This window comes from Symphodus melops (assembly GCF_947650265.1).
Source record: "Symphodus melops genome assembly, chromosome: 12".
NCBI classification, from domain to species: Eukaryota; Metazoa; Chordata; class Actinopteri; order Labriformes; family Labridae; genus Symphodus; species Symphodus melops.
In genome coordinates, this window is record NC_136702.1 from 9219221 (window position 1) to 9237829 (window position 18609).

Consider the following 18609-nt stretch of genomic DNA (forward strand, 5'->3'; position numbering starts at 1 on the left):
ACACAAGGTTTTTCTTGCACGTGTGTATGACTCACATTCTGCATATATGTCCTCCTGGCCCTCCCAGGAGACAGAATTTCTATGGCACAGGAAGCTGGCAACATCAAATATTAACTCTTGGATTTACCAGACTCGGAATAAGAGTGCCCTTGGAAGTCTGACATCTCCTGTATAATTAAGTTGTCCGGATTAAAGTAGGAATGCGGACCTAATCAGTGCCAGGATATGTTGATAAGCATTAAGCCACGGAGGCAGAAATTATTAAGAACTCCTTCTGATCGGAAGGTCCCATAATGCATGAATCCTGGAGAATGAGGTCACCCACATACAGTTGAATCCATTAAATATGTGGTTTTGACAGCTGCGGAAACATGCATTGGCTTCATATGGCGTGCATGCATTAAAGGAGATAGAAAGACAACAATAAACTCATTGAATTAACTTGAGCATCATTGGTTTCTTTTTGTGTTTTTATGTCTGAAAATGTAAGAGAATATGTCTGTGTAACACAAGCCAGTTGGAGCCGGAGCAGCTTCCAAAACATTTGACATTTTCAGGTAGCTGAAAATAGCTCCCATTTTCCAGTCACTGTTTAAAATGTGATGCTTCCTCACTGTGTTTTAGTTACCGTGCCCTGACATTTGTCTTCTTCCTTTGGGTGGATTCCCCTATTTACTGTCCTCTTTGACCTTTTGAAATCTAAGCAACCAGCTTAAATGTTGCACTCAGTGAGAGAGCGGCACTTTGCCACCTTGTGCAGCACAGAAAGAAAAATTGTCCGTCTTGGTCAGCACCTCTGTCAGAGAGGGCTATTAGCCAAAATTTGTCATGAGGTGGGTGTGACTCAAGTATGGCATGGTGGTCCTGTTTGAATCTAGTGTGGAAGAGAACTATACAGACAACACACACTCACTATCCCCCCCCCCCCCCTTTGCCACGGTCATGAAATGGAAATGTTCGACAATAATGTGCAGTGGAGCACAATGTTTTGCAATGTCAAAGCAATGTTAAAGTACTATAAGATCCATCTATTATTTATAAAAGGAACTTGGTACACTAGAAAGATTTTAAATGTCTCTGACTCCTGCATGCAATGTCATCCCAACATTCCTCCTGATGATATAATGTTGTATATGGACAGAAATCATTTAAAGGCAGCGCTGGGTGGAGTGCTTTTGAGACACATGGGCTTTGTCAGTGTGTCTGTCTCAGTATTTACTCCTCCTACACATCTTAATACCTGATCCGTGTGTGTGTGGGAGATAATGCATTTAATCATTACATAATCGCTAATTCAGGCAAGGCTTTCCAGGGTCTAATTATGGGATAAAATATAGATTCCCATTAAGCAGAAGATAGCTTCCACTGATGTGGAAGGGTTAAATTCAAGGGTTCGCTTTGTGTCACCACCATTAAAGTTTCATACCGGTCTTAAATGAATGAATGATTGTGTTCTGTGATCTGTAATTATTATCTCACTTTGAATACAAAGCTGAAGATGATTATATAAAATAGAGAAACATTAAGTTTTACATCATGTCGGCTTAAACTCTCATGTCACCCACTCATGATGTTGCAATTGCTGCATCACTTCTCCTCTGTAACACAGCTTCTTCTATTCATCATCATCATCACTCGCGCATTAAATAAATACACAATACGTTTGTCAAACAGAAGGAGCACATGTCCTAAATCTGCCTCGTTTAAGTCAAATTCCAACTGCCAACATTAAATATAGTCACATATTGATATCGTCCTGGAGGCTACATGTCTTGCTTGATGAGCTTCTTCGTGTGGGAGACGGGAAAGAGGATGAGGGAAAAAAAAAGGCAGGATAAACATATGCATGATGTGAAGAAATGCTCATGCTCCATTTCCTCATGTGGGAATCCCATTATAATTTGGGGACAAAGTACCTTTAGTATTTTAGGAATTCATTGATGCAGATTTAATAGGAATAAACGAAAGCACTTCCTATGAACTTGCAACCTTATGAACCAGTAAAGAACTGTATTACTGCAGGAGACCAAAATCATGTTTCAGCACCATAGTCTATCAAAGAGTCTAAAATTAGTTTTGAATTTTGTATTTATTCTTTATTTAACCAGGTTGGTCCCATTAAGATTAAGAACCTGTTTTTCAAGGGAGACCTGGCCAAGACAGGCAGCAGCAAAAAAACAAAAAGTTGCAGACAAATACACAAAGGGAGACAAGGTACAATTTACGAACATTCTTAATTATAATGGGATCATCTATGAGTGTAAAATCCAGGCGTCAGTAGTTCAAGCAGTTGAGCTAAAAACATCGACATTCCATAGAATCTGCTTATAGGTATTTTATTTTAGATTTAACAACATTTATGGACACAAGCTCCTTTAGTTTTAAGTCACTTTGCAACAGATTCCAGGCTGAGGGTGCAGAAAACGCAAAAGCCCTTTTCCCAATTTCTGTTTGAGCGTTTGGGACAGAGAGCATAAAAGGGTATTGAGAGTGCAAAAAATACTGTCCAGTACTTTTCTGCATGATAGTTTTGATTTAACAACACCTCACAAAGGCTCACAGATTATTCCAGGATGCCTCATTATTGTTAAACTGTTTTATGTGGTCTTGAATACACTTCAAGGTCCATCAACCTTTTGTACAGATGAATTGCTCCATCACTCTACTCATTTAGTTCAAATCTATGCAAGTGCACTGTTTCCTTAAATATATGATGTGCTTCTGGGGAACTATGCTTATGCTAAAAGGGCCCAAACAAGGAAGTCCTTGATCCGTGAGAAATGGAAATGCCTAGTCTGTCAGATGCAGTTGTTTCTCATCTTCACTCATCCTGCAGAGTTAGCGACCTGAACATTGAAATGAGTCAGACTGAAGTTTTACAGCAGTAAAGCAGCCGTTGCTGTCCAGAACACAGCCACTCATTTATTCTACATGTGAAAAATTCATACATACAGTATGTACCTCTGAAGGAGCTTACATCAATCAAATGCTTCTTCTGCATCCCTTTAGCACGATATATCAAGGAACTTTGTCTTTTATTATGATGCCAACAGCACATCCTCGGACTCTTTTTTTAGCTTTCAGTTGCTTTCACGCATTTGTTTTGGTTTAGCCTTAACTGAAACCAGCAGCAGCTGTGTGCTAGACAACGTCTATGACAAGCTAGTTAACATCTCCTGAATTTAGCAAAAGAGACCGTAACCACTAGGTAACCACTAAGTAACCATTAGGTAACCACTAGGTAACTACTAAGTAACCACTAGGTAACCATTAGGTAACCACTAGGTAACTACTAAGTAACCACTAGGTAACCATTAGGTAACCACTAAGTAGCCATTAAGTAACCACTAGGTAACCATTAGGTAACCACTAGGTAACTACTAAGTAACCACTAGGTAACCATTAGGTAACCACTAAGTAACCATTAGGTAACCACTAGGTAACTACTAAGTAACCACTAGGTAACCATTAGGTAACCACTAAGTAACCATTAGGTAACCATTAGGTAACTACTAAGTAACCACTAGGTAACCATTAGGTAACCACTAGGTAACTACTAAGTAACCACTAGGTAACCATTAGGTAACCACTAAGTAGCCATTAAGTAACCACTAGGTAACCATTAGGTAACCACTAGGTAACTACTAAGTAACCACTAGGTAACCATTAGGTAACCACTAAGTAACCATTAGGTAACCACTAGGTAACTACTAAGTAACCACTAGGTAACCATTAGGTAACCACTAGGTAACTACTAAGTAACCACTAGGTAACCATTAGGTAACCACTAAGTAGCCATTAAGTAACCACAAGGTAACTACTAAGTAATAGGAAGATAGTGAGTACTCATCACGTTTTGGAGTAACTCATGATTATTTAACAGATAATGAATATTGGATAATTCACACAATTTGTTGTACAGTTAATGGGGAAAAACTACTAGTTAACCATTAGTTAATGGATATATAGTGATTAAATTTTCATTTAATTCTATAGAGTAGCTTTTGACTACTTAACAATAAAGTGAGGCATCATACTGGGTAGTTAATCAGTACTCTGTATACAAGCATTTTCTTAACTTCTTCCTTTTGTGTCACCGAGTGATAACTTAGTAGTCAGTTTCCCATTCATTTCTCACTAACTATATGTGTACCTTATTGTAAAGTGTTACCCGCTTACTTTGTCAGAAATGTAACAAAAGTTGTGTGCCTGACTTTCTGCCCATAAAAACTGCATGCCGTGCGTTATATTTTTTTAAGAAAGGAGACGGTTAACAGTGTCCTCAGTGTGACAGCAGCTTTTGTCTTTCTCATCACATCCAAAATGTATGGCCGTAATGTGATTCCTGTGTTCATGGGAAGCAAATTTGAAACCCACAGCAAGGCATACTCAGGCAATTACTGCTGGAAATGACCAAATGACAACCAAAAATGAATGTCATTTACATATAGATATGCAATCTGACTAAATGACAAACTGTAATATTACACGATTCAGATAGGTCACAGTCCAATCATGCAATAAACCTAAACTGACCTTGAGATCCCACCGTGTAAACCAGTCAGAATCTACACAATCATGGGCTAAACAAAAGTCAATGGGCTCCTGCAAACACCACGTGAGCACTGTATTAAAGTATCTGTGATTCACACTTTTAATCTGGTCACTGGGCTCACATCAATCTTGCTTTGAGTTACACTGATCTGTGTCACAAAGTGATGAGTGCAGAGGGACAGCGATGTACTTATGCAACACAATACAGCATGCAAAAAGTGTCATCTTGAACTTGGGAGACACATAATGTTAATTAGCTTGATAACACTTTTTTTTCCCAAATAGCTTTTATCTTTTAGAAGCCTGCAAAAAAAAAAAAAAAAACAGTCCCTGCAGTGTGATCGAGGGGATATTTTAATTACCAAAGTATAGGCTTTAATTACTGGAATGTTTCCTTTGCAAATGTTTATCTCTGCTGAACTTGTGAACTGAGAATCCCAGCTGCATGTTATTAATATTTCTGTTGTTTGTGTTCAACATTCTGTCTTTTATGTGCCCGGAGGTTATGATGGATTTTATTCATGGGTCAGTTGCTAATGTTTCTATAAATGACAAGTAAAATGTGTACATATCTTTGGCATCCCACTGCTATGTCATGTTCAATTCCTTGATGGACTATCAATGCTCCTTATGGGATGGTCATGTGGTCTTGTTTGTACGGCAGACTGCAGTTTAAGTGAAAAAGTACTAACGAACCAATCCATCGGTTGAACACTGATATCGGCCGATGTGAGTCCTGTAAAACAATGTGGCATGCATCAATGTCAGTATCTGCTCTGTCACATTAAATAAAAGCCAGCTGTTTAGTATGTCCGAGTACGAAGGAGTATATAGGGCCAAATAAAGTTGAAAAAAATTGAAGATTTTATGACGATAGTCGTAAAATTTACAAGAATAAAGTAATTATTTTAGTCTATAGTTAGACCTATAGCAGAGGGGCAGCAGCTGTCTGTACAAAGATGAGAAATGTGGATCATTTTGGGAAGTTATGTTTGTATAATAAAAGTATGGAAATATTTCATCTTTTGGCACATCAGCACCACATTGTCATGGATATCATGACTGTGAAAAGATACTTCAAGAAACTGGGCCAGAGGAAATGGCTTTGAGGGTTCCCCTTTCATCGTTTTCGTGCAGCTGCTCTTCCGATACAACCTATCAGAATAAACTTACATAAACCGATTTACGGCTTTATTCTCGTTTATCCTTGTAAATTTACGACTTCAATCTTGACATTTAAGGTTTTTCTTTTTTTTTTTCTTTACGCAAACGTGGCCCCAATACTGAAAACCGGACTGCAGAATCATCGAGGAGGTTTTTCATTTGGCAGAAAAAGTCCCATGTTGGACAAACTCTGACCTATTTCGTGGTCAAAAATGAAGCGTCTCTGAAAGATGAGCATCAAGCCGTTTGTGAGAGATGCTCCAGTGGCATTAAAGAGGAGAGACTACTAACAAGAATTTAAGCAAATCAAATCTCAGAACTCAATTCAAACACACAAAGAGACACACAGGGTTATGAGGTAGTAATGGACAAAACATTGGTAACAGCAAACAGCTCAATTATGATAACATCAGTATTAGCCTTGATTTTCACAATCAGTGCATTTCAAGTAAAAAGGAGAAAACTCCCTTAAAAACATCCTTTTTTTGAGTTTGAAAGAAGGCAGACATACAGCACTTATAATCCAAATCCAGCTGAATCCTCTGTATTCTGGGGGTGAAAAGGTTCATCCCCTATTAACTGCAGAACCAGGAACATCTTGAACCTGGTTAAGTTAATAAAAGTCTATCAATAGCGCTAGGACAAGCCCTGAATGCAAACACTCCCTATCAGCCGTGCCCCTGCAGCACTTGGTTTAGCAGCGAGGGTGTGTTCGGAATCTTAAAGGCGAGGAGCCAGACGCATTATTGAATGCCACTGAAGGGGTCAGAAAGGAAGGTGCACTGGGAGGGAGCGATACAGACAGCAGACTGACGGCAGTAAGAACCCCATGTCCCAGCAAAATTGGGATCGTTTACAACACCTCTCGAGGGAAAATTTGCATCTTTATTTCTTAATCCGTACCTGTTTCCTGTCCTCCAACACCGCAGTTCCACAGTGTTGTATTCTGTGACGAGCGCTTGTGGAACTGTTGCATCGTTCCTTTAAGAATATGAGACATACGGATTTGTCTGCTGCACACAATAAGCTAAAGTGTGGAATTAGAGCAGACAGACAGTAATGTCTCTGTGTTTGAGATAACTTAAGAAATGTTGATTCAAGTTTAGCCCACATTCAGTACGCGCTGGATTAACTTCCCGGCTGAGGAAAGCACAAAAATTGAAATGCAAATAAGATGGGATTACTGAGAGAGCATTCAGTCTAGCAGAGCCTCCTCCATTAACTGGGGGGGAAGTACTGGTCACATCTGAAGATAATGATTATTCCCTGTTTGCTGTTTGTTTGGAGCAAGTTAATAACTCTTGTCATCAGACATTTGAAGGCAAATAAAGAGAGGGTAAGCATGTGTCTTGTTCTCACCTCAATACAGCTTCAGTGTAATGATTCAATCTAAACCAGTACTCTTAATAAAGCTGCTTTAGTGAGGAAGGTAGTCCCCTATCCCCCCGACCATGTTGCCTCTTATTAAGCGTCCAGCTGATAATAACGCTGACATAACATCAGTGAGAGTCATAACATTTTCTCCCCGTACATGGATATGGGATTTATTTTGCAAGTCAAAGAGCTGCAACCGAAACCAAAGAAAATGGAGCTAAATAAGAAACTGAATCATCTGAACTTCAAAAGCGTGCGTCCTGCACATCGAGAAGTGTGAAATTTGTAGCTGCAGGGGTGACTCCAACTTGAAAGTAACCAAATAGGAATTCTCTTTTATAGTTTTTTTTTTTTCAGATCTGGAAAAGAAAAGGAAAAGTGTTGACTGACTCTTGTCTTCCTTGTTGAAATGTGATTAAAGACTCTAAATGTGGTTCTTCTTTTGTTACATCTTTCAGTTTCTTTAACAACAAAAAAAGTTTTGTTGAAATGTAATACTGACAAAATGTAAACCTCAGTCTCTCAGTATGTCTTCTCAGCTTGTTAAAACTTTTTTTTTTTCCTAACTGGTCTGTTTTTACACATGGATGCACACCTTGCAATTAAATTTACCTCAGTAATATGCAGATACACTTGAGGAGTGTCATCTGTTTTATCATTGTGCCTCTACCCAGGCCAAGAGTGCCCTCTACTGGCTGAAGGTAAGCATAGCCCTTAAGCGCCGTCATTTCAGTATCTTTTTATTCTTCTTGATGGAGAAGCAGTGGCAACAGAGCACTCAGTGTCCCCCTTTCCCAGCAGCTTCCTCCAGCTCCTCCTGGGGGAAAACCAAACACTCCCACGCATGCTGGCAGATACTGTGTTGTTGACTGAATATGCTTTCCCTTTTACTAATTCCTTCGTCTCTCTTCTTGTCTTGTCTTCAGTGAAGTAAAAATGTTGACGATCAAATCTGATATTCATCTAGTGTTGGCAATAAGTGACATGGCATTAAAAAAAGCCTCTCCTGTAGGCCTTTCCATCACATAAATATCTCCCAGTGGCATACTGCGAAGCTATTTTTGTATGCAACAGCACAAACATGAGTTTGTGGGTCAAATAGAGGAAATGAGGAAAAGAAGAAACATCACACAACTGCCATCTCTCCGAGTCATCATCACCACCACAAGGTCTCATCACAGCTGTCTTTAAGGAGCCAAAATGATATCCTGCTTACGGATGTCCCCAAATCCTTGAGGTCAGCAGAAACAATATGTTAAATATATGTGTGTGTGTATATATATCTTCACAGATTTGATCTGAATTGTTGTACATTATAAACAATAAAATCTATCCATTGCGAAAATATGACATACTGTCACATTTACATTCATACAGTTACATTGTGTTTTTTTTTGTTTTTGTTTTTTTTTAAACGTCATTGCTATATTCTGTAATATTGCAATAGTATTTTACTACATCATGTTTGCACAAACTGGAGCAAAATCCTGACAATAAGTGAACTTAAAATATAGATACATACAGTACATAAACTGAAATCGGTAAAAATACTTACCCTGCAGCATTAGCACGAGGACGATGATCTCTGCAGCAGTGTTATCTTGTAACAGGTTGAAGGAGTGAAACATGGATCAAGTTTCTCACAGTGACGACACATTTCTCTCCTAGTTGGGCTTGTGTTCTCTTCTCTTCTCAGAGCATCTTAGTATTGGTTCACACATTGTTCAAAGAGCACAAATCTTTGTATGATCTGATTTTTAAATCTTATGATATGTTTCGACTTCAAGTCGGATGTTTGTCTTTTCCCTCACGTCTTTAACCTTTGACGTCCTTTAAACTTTTTTAAGAGGAATTGACAATAGTTTGCATTTGAGGGGCCATTTTTTATTTCTTCCATCCAATAATTAGAAATAAAGAAAAGATGTGAATAGACCACCAAACACCAGGGACACTACTTATCAAAGCTGGTTTGATTTAAGGAATCAAGACACGATTGTTCTTTTTGTTCACTCATAACTACAGAGAGGATTCTTCGTTGAAACCCAAAAGCAAAATGTTCATTCAGAAACTTGGTTAAAAGAAAAAGAAAAAAAAAAAGACCCTGCTGTGAGAGACGAGGTCTGTATGCCATATACTTCACTGAAATACTGAGCTGTCACTCTTTTCCACTTTCAACTCAAGTTGTAACTCGATCTTTCAGCTTGTCATTTTGTCACGTGACCAAAGGGTTTGAGGCGCAGCCACGATACCAAATGAAGAATAAAAAAAAAACTAAATCGAAGTCGGCTTAAGTCACGATCCTCTTCAGCTAAAAACATCAAGTTTGACCTTTGCTGTGCAAAGCGGGCAGTGATCTAAGGACTCTACAGAGAGACGCACTGACCCCTGAGGAGGCCATCGCGCGTGAGTGAACATGGCACCAATACAATGTTGTTGTTTTTTAGGCTTTTCACAAAAGTCACAAGGAAATTCTTGCAGTCAGATTCAAATTAAACATAAAAAAAAATCTAGACTTCCAAATTTTAACATATACAAATCAACCACGGCAAAGATTGTAAAAGGAGACATACTTTTTAATTCCAGATTTCCCCCCCCCCCCCAAAAAAAAATAGTCACACTTTGACAACAACGTCCTTTGAACCCAAACATGTAGAAAAAGGGAGCGGGGATAATGGAAAGTCTATGCATCTCTTTGACTGAGCTCTTTCTGTCCTTCGCACACCCACAAACACATAACAAACTAAAGATTGTCCAGAAGCCAAATGGGGCTTAATGATTGCATTATTGTCTCAGTTTGCTGGGATTTCTTTTGGCTGCGAGGATTCGGCCAATCAGGACAGGCTGTTGAAGACTTTGCAGTGCAGGAACGCCAGCTTCTCAGCCCTGCTTTTCCTCAGCAGGGGTAACCACTCGTGATAGCTGAGCTCCACTACCCTGTAACCCGCCAACTTCAACTGCCTCCTCTTCATCATATGGAGCCCTAACAAATGTTGGGATTGATAGCAGTAGTGGTTCCTGCTGGGGACCTGGATAGCAAGTTTGACGGGTTCTTTAGAGTTCCGAAGAGCTGAACCCACGCGACGCGGTCTGGTGAGAGCATTCGTAAGGACACTGGTCAGGTCGAGGCCCGTGTCAAAAAGACTCTCACCTTCATCCTGCTCCAGTCTGTGAATTGATGAAGGCTTTAACGTGCGGGATTGGGTTAATGGTTTTGTGGATTTTTTGGAATTCACTAGCTGTGCTAGTAGATTATCAGTTAAAGTCACTCCTGAATTCTTTTTTTTGGAATTCACGAGCTGTGCTAGTAGATTATCAGTTAAAGTCACTCCTGAATTCGTCTTTCCCCAACCGTAGAGGGATTTGGTTGAAGTGTTCTCATTAGGTATAGTGGGTGCGTGGCATTCTGGGTTTACAGGTAGAGGCTGTCCAGTGGAGTCCAGATGTACTTCCAGGTCGATGGAGCGAGTGTGGGGAAGAATCATTCTCTTACGCACGAACGTCTCTCCTCCAAGGAGATCCTGCAGAGAGGATTCCGCCTCCTGCACCTCTGCTTTCTGGCAAACATCTGATTGAACAAAATTCCAAAGCATTTTTGCCACATCCTCCTTCAGTTCAGAGCTCAGCCGTGGGCCGGTCCACTGAGGCAACTCCAGCGCCACAGATCCGTCTAAAGTGAACAAGTCTTTTTTCAGCTCCAGCTCTGTGGATCTCAGCGCTAAGTTGACAAAGTCAGGACTCAAAGCTAATTCAATTAAATCCTCCGGGAACTGAGCGGCAAAGATCAAGCCCAGAAGACCAGTAAGCAGATGCTCTGGGTACCGCTGGAATTCAGCTTTCCTCAGCCGCAGGGCTGCCGTGAGGGCCGGATAGAGAGTCGGGCTCTGAGCTGATTGAAACCCTAATGTCCCAAAGGCCCACAGCAGTTTGCACGAGTCTTTACTCCGGCACTGCGGCGCGAGGGAGGGAACTCTCTCTGCAATAGCCATCAGGATCTTTTCATTGTGACGGTGCATCGCCGAACAGGTCAGCGCAGCATGCATTAGTGCCTGGATTCCCATACTGTGGGCCCGTCGAGGGACTTCCTGGGCCATTGCCTCCATCCAAGGCCTGTGATACAGATAACTGAATCGCAACAATTTCAGCACATTGACCACAGCAAAGTCACTCATCTTCTCCACTAAAGCGTAAGCCCTATCAACGATACAATTCACAGCCCTTTCGGATATTGACGTCTGGGATTTAAAGAGCCCCAAACATACAATGCCAACCTCCTCCGGAGACAGTTTTGGTAAATGCTGCATTATCAGCTGCTCTAGAGGACGAATCAAGTCTGTTGGGCACTTTCTTCCCTCTCCCATTATGTACAAAAGTTGCACCAGCTCAGGGAGGCCAATTTGTCCCAGATTCTGGAGAACTGACTTGTACAGGTGCGCTAAAAACTTAGGGACCTGCCTTCCAATGCAGCGCCACAAGTCGGCAGCTAACAGCAGCTGGTGTAGTTCCATTTGGGGGACCCGGCGGCACAACTCGGACTCATACAGATTGAGAACGGTGTGCGTGGAGGGGATGTCAAGCCACGCGATTGCCTGCAACACCTCCAGTAGCTCACGGTCAGTAAAGAGGCGAAGGTGTTCCACGGAATATCGAAGGAGCATGATGAAGCGCTGATCATTCCTCACTAATGACATGTTGTCTTGATACAGGCGGCCGAGCTCTGTAAAAATCTGAGACACATCGGATGTTTGCAAGCTGCCCTTTAGAGCAGCCACTTTTTTCAGGAGCAGATCGGCCTCTTCCCATTTGATCGGGTCAGGCCTCTGGGTAAGGTCAAGGGTGAAAGCAGCATATGCTGACCTACATTTATGGAAGGCACGTGTATCTACTTGAACATCTGGCGTTGTGGGTGACACTGAAGGAGTCTCTAGTTCGGGGCTTTTGTTGAACGCTAAGTCAAGAAGAGTGTTTTTTGAGCTGGAGAGATGTCGAGAGCTACTTACACTGTAGCGATTGCTCTGTTGCCAGACGGTAGGTGCAAGAGCGGAGAGACAACGTTCATCCTCCTCGCTGTCCGTGGAGGCTGCAGAGTTCCACACAGAGTGGCGATAGGACGTAGGATTGTAACACAGCCTGTATCCTTCTGGTAAAGAGGCTTCCCGGTCTTGCAATACAACTTGTTTTCCTTCAAGATCATCATTCTCATCCAGTTGTTTGACATGCACATGTTGAGCCTGGATGAATTCCTTTGTCAAGCCCGGGAGGTGGCGTACCCTGGGCATCCGTCGACATAGCACAGAGGCAGCCATCATTTTTCCAAACTAAAAAGTTAAGAAAAGCATAGTTAGAGAGCATTCAAATGTCAACAGAATGTCAATGTCAGACTAGATCAACGTTATGGATATACATTTTTCTACAGATGTTGTTTACATTCCATTTAGGGTTAAAACTTCCTTCGACATATAAACCCCCTGAGCCATGAAATGTGACTGGAGCAGATAGAAAAACACTGACTAACAGATCCAAATAACTGAGAGGCAACAGCTGCTGCCTTGTTTTTAAATTATCAGCACATGAAGCACGTGAAACAGAAAGTTTCCCCAATGTGACAAGCTGAGGTTGCAGTTAGTTGACTTTTTTTTTTTTTGTGGGGGGGGGGGGGGGGGGGGGGGGGAGTCTCACACAAAGTTCTGAGTGAAGAAATTTCAATATGTGGGCATTTTTACATGTGCATTTTCAGTCCTTCCCATTTTATGTGGGTGTTTAAACATAACACGATATTAGACATGTTTGCACTGAGATCACTGTATCAGTTGATCAATTTCATCTTAAAAACAGTATTAATACTTCTATGTATGTAGATAAAAATATATATTTTTTCCTAATGTGTTCTGTTTAGCATTATTTCTACTCCTTTCTGCATATGGGTGGCTTTGTATTTCCTAAGCATAAGGGTAACTTCTATCTGCTCTGTATATTTAGTTTATTTCTTTTTTTCGATCTATTTAAATGAAAGGGGGTTGTTTTAATGTTCATTGTTTATTTTGAATTCTGTTCACTGGTTTTAATACAAAAGTAAGCTTATTTCACACAACACTTTGAAATGTCCGTTTGTTTCACCTGTGCTACATGATTGCGATTTCATTGTCTTGCATTCACTAATGTTAAAAAAAATAAAAGCTAATGTTACGGACTACAATTTCAACCAACCACGCTAAAGTAGTGTCTTAAACGTAAACCCTTGCAGATAAGTCCACCAGCACAAAGCTAGCCACATAAAGTATAAGGTACATCAACATAACTGTTCAGTATTGTGCTGTGACAGGCACGTTCAAATAATGTGTCTTTGCAGACGATAACAGAGAAATGACACATTTCAGGGTGAGTATGGATTAAGTTTTAACGTTAACATTCATCTGGGCTAAAGTGGAAATATGACCACTACAAATGTGAGAGAAATCAATACCGTTGGCCATTAAATATACCAAAGACGGTTAACTCAACTCACCTCTTACTCTCCAGAATCGACATAAGCTTTATTTACATTAAAGAACTCCCACAGTTAATATAAAGCACGTTAGGTCCTAAAGAAAGTACTCAATGTTGAAGAACGGGCACGTTGCAATTACACCGGAACTTCAGTTCTATGACCTTCAAAATAAAACACAAGTAGAATTCATGAGCCAGAGAATGTGAACGACAAAAAATAAAACTAGTTAAAATTGCGTGTTTTGAAGTAAAAGATATATTATAGTTTCAGTATTTCACAGTAACAATTGGTTTATTCCATAAATAATTGTTTCGGATTCATGAATAACATTATTGTGGCATGTTAATGTAGCTTCCGTGGAAACACTGCGAGTATTTGACCTACGGCATCTACGAAGGCTCAAATTTTATGGCGACGAAACGCAAAATTACCGTGACAAGTCAATTCAAGTCAAATAACTTTATTTCTCCGTTAGGAACTAGTTCTTCGGTTCGGTACTCACACAGCTCATCACAAATAAATAAAAAATGTTAAAAAAAAAACATAAAACAAAATTTGGCGGAGCCCGTGACTGTGTAAGCTATCTAAATCCATCCGATCCAGCCTATATGTAATGTAATGTAATGTGTATGTATTGTAATTTCATTGAATGTGTATGGAAACAAATAGCCTCCTTTTCTTTACGTGCAGCTAACTGAAAGGGTCAGTTAATCACATGTCTCCGCTCACGAAGGGACATACATTAAACCTTAAACCATAGACTTTTTAAAAAGCTTTAAAAACAAGCTTTTTAAAAACAAACTTTTATGATAAAAGCTAAACAAAAATGCTAAAACATAGAACTATGTTTCGTAAAGTTGAACACTATTTGAAAAGATCTTTAGAAACCTTTAGTTAAATAATTATTTTAAGGGTAAAGCACCTATTTTGATTCTATTGAGAAAACAGACCCCACTAAAGTAATTATCCTACAATAATGCATACTATGTACTGCTAAAATTAAAATTAAAAAGTTAAAAAAAAGTTTTTATTTTTTTCACAAATGCTGAACTCTGTTTCAGGCTCTCGTCTATATACTCTTTTTGAGATAAGATGTCAATAAGTGTCCTTCTTGAGCAAAGTGTAAAAAGTAAAGACTATTCACTGTTAGTAGTCACTATTAAAACTGATTTATTTTTGTTCATCACTCTGTACTTATCACCTTTTAATATCATTAACAACAAAGTAAATGTATTCATTAGTAACATGTTTTCATATATATCTGAATAATCAAAAATATATTGTTTGAATTATGGAGCAACTTTTGAGTGGACCTACACAAATTAAACCTACACATGCATGAAATGTTTATGTTTAAGTTGTGTAAAAATATCAGAATTTAGCAGTGGCTTATTTTTTTAATTAAATAAAATAAGTTGAATTATTTGAGTTTTTTTCGTTTCAGAATAACTTTATCAGACATAATAACGCCATTAAATGAAAAATAAACTTTTTCCGTTACCTAGAAATCAGTTTTCAACTGCATGTGCCCCTTCCCTGTGAACCTATTTCTGCCAACTTGACCTCCAGTGAATAAAGTTTACTTGTTTATCCCTTTAACATTTAGAAAATGAAGAGTATTCAATAGAGATGCATTAAATATCTTCTCGTAATAAAAAAAAAAGAGAGATAGAGATTTAGGGCAACAGAATAGCAACAGAAAACATCTGTTTGTCATTATTGCCACCTCAGTATTGATCACTATATTAAACCTGACTAATTCTTAAGTCAAACATTTCTACTGTATGCATCAGAGATAGTTAGGGAAGACTGTATGGAAGAAGAAGGTCTTGGAACATTACATTCATATGCAATTACGATCTATTTCTCTTATTTAGTCAGTTTAAATCATTGTTAAACTTTACACAGAATGGAATAGTTGATTATGATAATAATTAGTATTTAAATCTAAATGAGCCTAACTTTTTAATTTTCTCTTTTTTACTGTAACTGTGTGAAAAGAAGGACGATTATACAGATTCTGTGCCTCCATTGTTTGACTTTACACATGACTGAATCCAGGGGTTGGAAAGTGAACCCTGTGGTACAAATTAGAAAGACAATTTCCCACATTTGTGCTTTAGGAAAGGAAATTCCTCACATCCCTTCAATGGGAGGAGCCTTTGGCTAAGACACTTGGGTGGTAGTGCTCAATTTTTGTCTTGCCTGGATTAATCAGTTACTCTTCCTATCCAGATGTACATCCAGATGTGGCTAAATTAAAGTTTCATGGGCAACAGCTTATAGAAAACCTACAATACAAGAATGTGGCATTAGAGTTAGAGTTATTTGTGGTTTTAATTTCCCTGTAATTTTCCCTTTAATTTCCTTGAATTTCCCTCGGGATCAATAAAGTATCTATCTATCTATCTATCTATCTATCTATCTATCTATCTATCTATCTATCTATCTATCTATCTATCTATCTAATGTTCCACAAAAGCTGGCTGGAAAGACCTTTGCAGTTGACCTTTAATTTGTTATATGTTAGATTTTTGTTAGAAATTATTGAAGCTATGAAAAAAAGATTTCAAATTCAGGTTGGCTATCGAAACGAAAAAAATGTGTTATTAAATTAAATGGGTATAAACTTAATGTTTAAGACTGTATTCAACTGAAACTATTACTGAGGATATATTTTCAGCTATAACTTTAAACAAGTTATTTATATGGTAAAGTTTAAATGACAACTTACAATACTGAAAGTTTTGAGACTTCTGGCAGGCTATGTAGGCTATTTACCGACGTTAATGCCAAGATAGTTAATAACACATATTGCCCATAGCATCAAGTGAAAAATAACTGATAAAAATGTTACATTAAAATGATAAAATATTGCATTTTGGCTAATGTTAGTCATTTAAAATGTCGATTTTCATTTCAAAGATTATAACCATGTGTTGAAAATGATCAGTTCAGACAACAGATTGAAAGATGAATAGGCTCAATTGGTAAATGTTTTCCAAAGAGACATGCAATAATGTTCACGTTCATAATTTTCGTTAGAGTGACTGGATATATTTGTATTTATATCATGTGTGTGTGTGTATAAATTAACTGAATAAATTTGACATTTCCTTGAGCTGAAAAACAGTTTTTAAAAACGAAGTTATAAAACTTTTTGGGGGTCGACTTGTGTAACGCTTGTGTAACCCATGTTTGTTGTTGCCGTTTTGTCCCATTTTTTTTAAATTGATGACGACTTACGGGTAGTTCATGTTTCACTATCTCTCCCTGTTTTATCAACAGTCTGAACAAGTCTCATTCATGTAACTTGAGATCCTCACTTGGAGAGGAAGTAGTTGATTTATGCTAATGAAGGAGTTGGGGTTTAGCTACGCTGGCTGGGAGCCGCCCTTCATTCACCACATGGTTGAACCCAGACTCTACTCGCGCCACTTTCGCAATCTTACTACGATTCCCAAACTCCTTGCAAATCATAATAGGAGCACATGGTTGTGTTTTTGGATTATCCGTCCAATCTGCTACTCAATTTATAGTGTTTTTTTCTTTTTTTCAGTTTCCTAGATACCTCTGCAACAGTGTGAGTAAACGGTAAGTCTACACAAGTGAGTGAAGATGGTGGATTTTTTAGAAGCTAGTGTCTTATTACGCGGATGTTATTGGCAAGAAACCTGTTGTTAGCCTTTTTTCGGGAGATGCGGTAATTGTCAGGAAAAAGTGTAATGCTCTTCACTGTATGCAAAACCCGAGCCACGCATTCCTGTTTCTTAATGGAGGAAAAAAAATGTTTAAATTGCTAGTTTCCGTATTTGAAAACAATGTTGTAAGGGGCGCATGGCAACCTCTCCTCCATGGTTGGAGAATGAGGGAGATTTGAAAAGCATGTGTTGCTGCTGCACCTCGAGTCGGTACCACGGGGAAGTGAAATACCCCGTTACGCACTTTGATAGTGGATTATAGTTACACACGCTCGTGCTCTTGTTGCCTGCCATCTGTCAGGAGTATTGTAAAGTTTGTGCGCTGCGATGTGCACTTAAAAAGTGGCTCCAGAACAAAGCAGCAGCACATGGGGGGCTGAAGCAGGCCGCGCGCGCGTCTGCTGCTGCTACCCCGCGAGCTGCGGACGCTAACACACCACGCGAGAAGATGCACCATGACGTTAAAAATAAAAATGACAAACATGACCCCGACTGGCCATAATGTAAGCTTAAGATAACGGGATACTTTGTTTGCAAGCACTCTATAATTAAGGCTGATCTGTAACGTGGATTAGCCCCTAAGAGAGCTGCAGGAAAGCAGCTAACGAGGCTAATATAAGAATACTCCAAAGTATTTTACTGCTTCCGCCTGCTTCCTTGGTGTGTGTTAAGTAGTCTACCAACATACCACGTTATGATATTGGTAATAAGCGGCAGCATACTTAACATAAGAGCTGTGTTATCGTTCACAAAGCTCACTCACAGGTTGCACGCGCTAGCCGCTTTGGCTAGCACATGCGTGCATTGGACTGTTTTGATGGAGCCCTCGGGTACTACTAGCTTGTTGTGTGCAGGATTTCTTACTTTAACTTTGCAGTAGCTCGTATCATACGCTTGGTGCGCCTGGTCACAATGAGCGCACAATCCACCTCCACCTAATTATTATTCTTGTACAGATATCGGTGCGTGTCTAATGTGTGGGTTTTACTTTTCTGGTTATTGTGTAGCCGGTGGACGTAGATTTATAAAAGGCTGGAAATGCGGACTTGTGGGCGCCATGTTAGTGCGTGGGGGAGGGGTACTATGTGACTATATGGGAGCGCAAGTGTGTTGCCATCCACTAACATTATGACTCCTTGTTCACACTCGCAGGTTTCGCGTTGAACTTTATGAAGACATTGCAGACACGTGGTTAGTTGTTATATCATCAAATGAACCCAAAGCTTCACTCCCCACATGCTCACTCTATTGTTACCTGTTGTTCTTTCTTCTGCAGCCAAAACACTGACACTAGATTTTGGCGGGTTGGAGGAAGCCTCGGTCATCCGAACT

At 39.4% G+C, this 18609-nt stretch overlaps 1 protein-coding gene across 2 annotated transcripts; it reads right to left on the bottom strand.

Moving 5' to 3' along the window:
* Nucleotides 1–9127: 9127 nt before the first annotated feature.
* On the bottom strand, nt 9128–18333 carry fastkd5 (FAST kinase domains 5). Of its 2 annotated transcripts, none has more exons than XM_079358440.1 (2): nt 18142–18333; nt 9128–12407 (listed from the first exon to the last, which is right to left on the bottom strand). In XM_079358440.1, the coding sequence occupies exon 2, from the start codon at nt 12396–12398 to the stop codon at nt 9924–9926; it is 2475 nt and encodes an 824-aa protein (XP_079214566.1). In that variant the 5' UTR covers nt 12399–12407; nt 18142–18333; the 3' UTR covers nt 9128–9923. The 2 variants fall into 2 exon arrangements, with proteins under 2 accessions (XP_079214566.1, XP_079214565.1); XM_079358439.1 differs by lacking the exon at nt 18142–18333 and adding an exon at nt 13595–13738.
* Between the last annotated feature and the right edge of the window lie 276 nt (nt 18334–18609).

Excerpts from the sequence above, each read along its gene's own strand:
- fastkd5 (XM_079358440.1), bottom strand. The coding sequence starts at position 12,398 with ATGATGGCTGCCTCTGTGCTATGTCGACGGATGCCCAGGGTACGCCAC.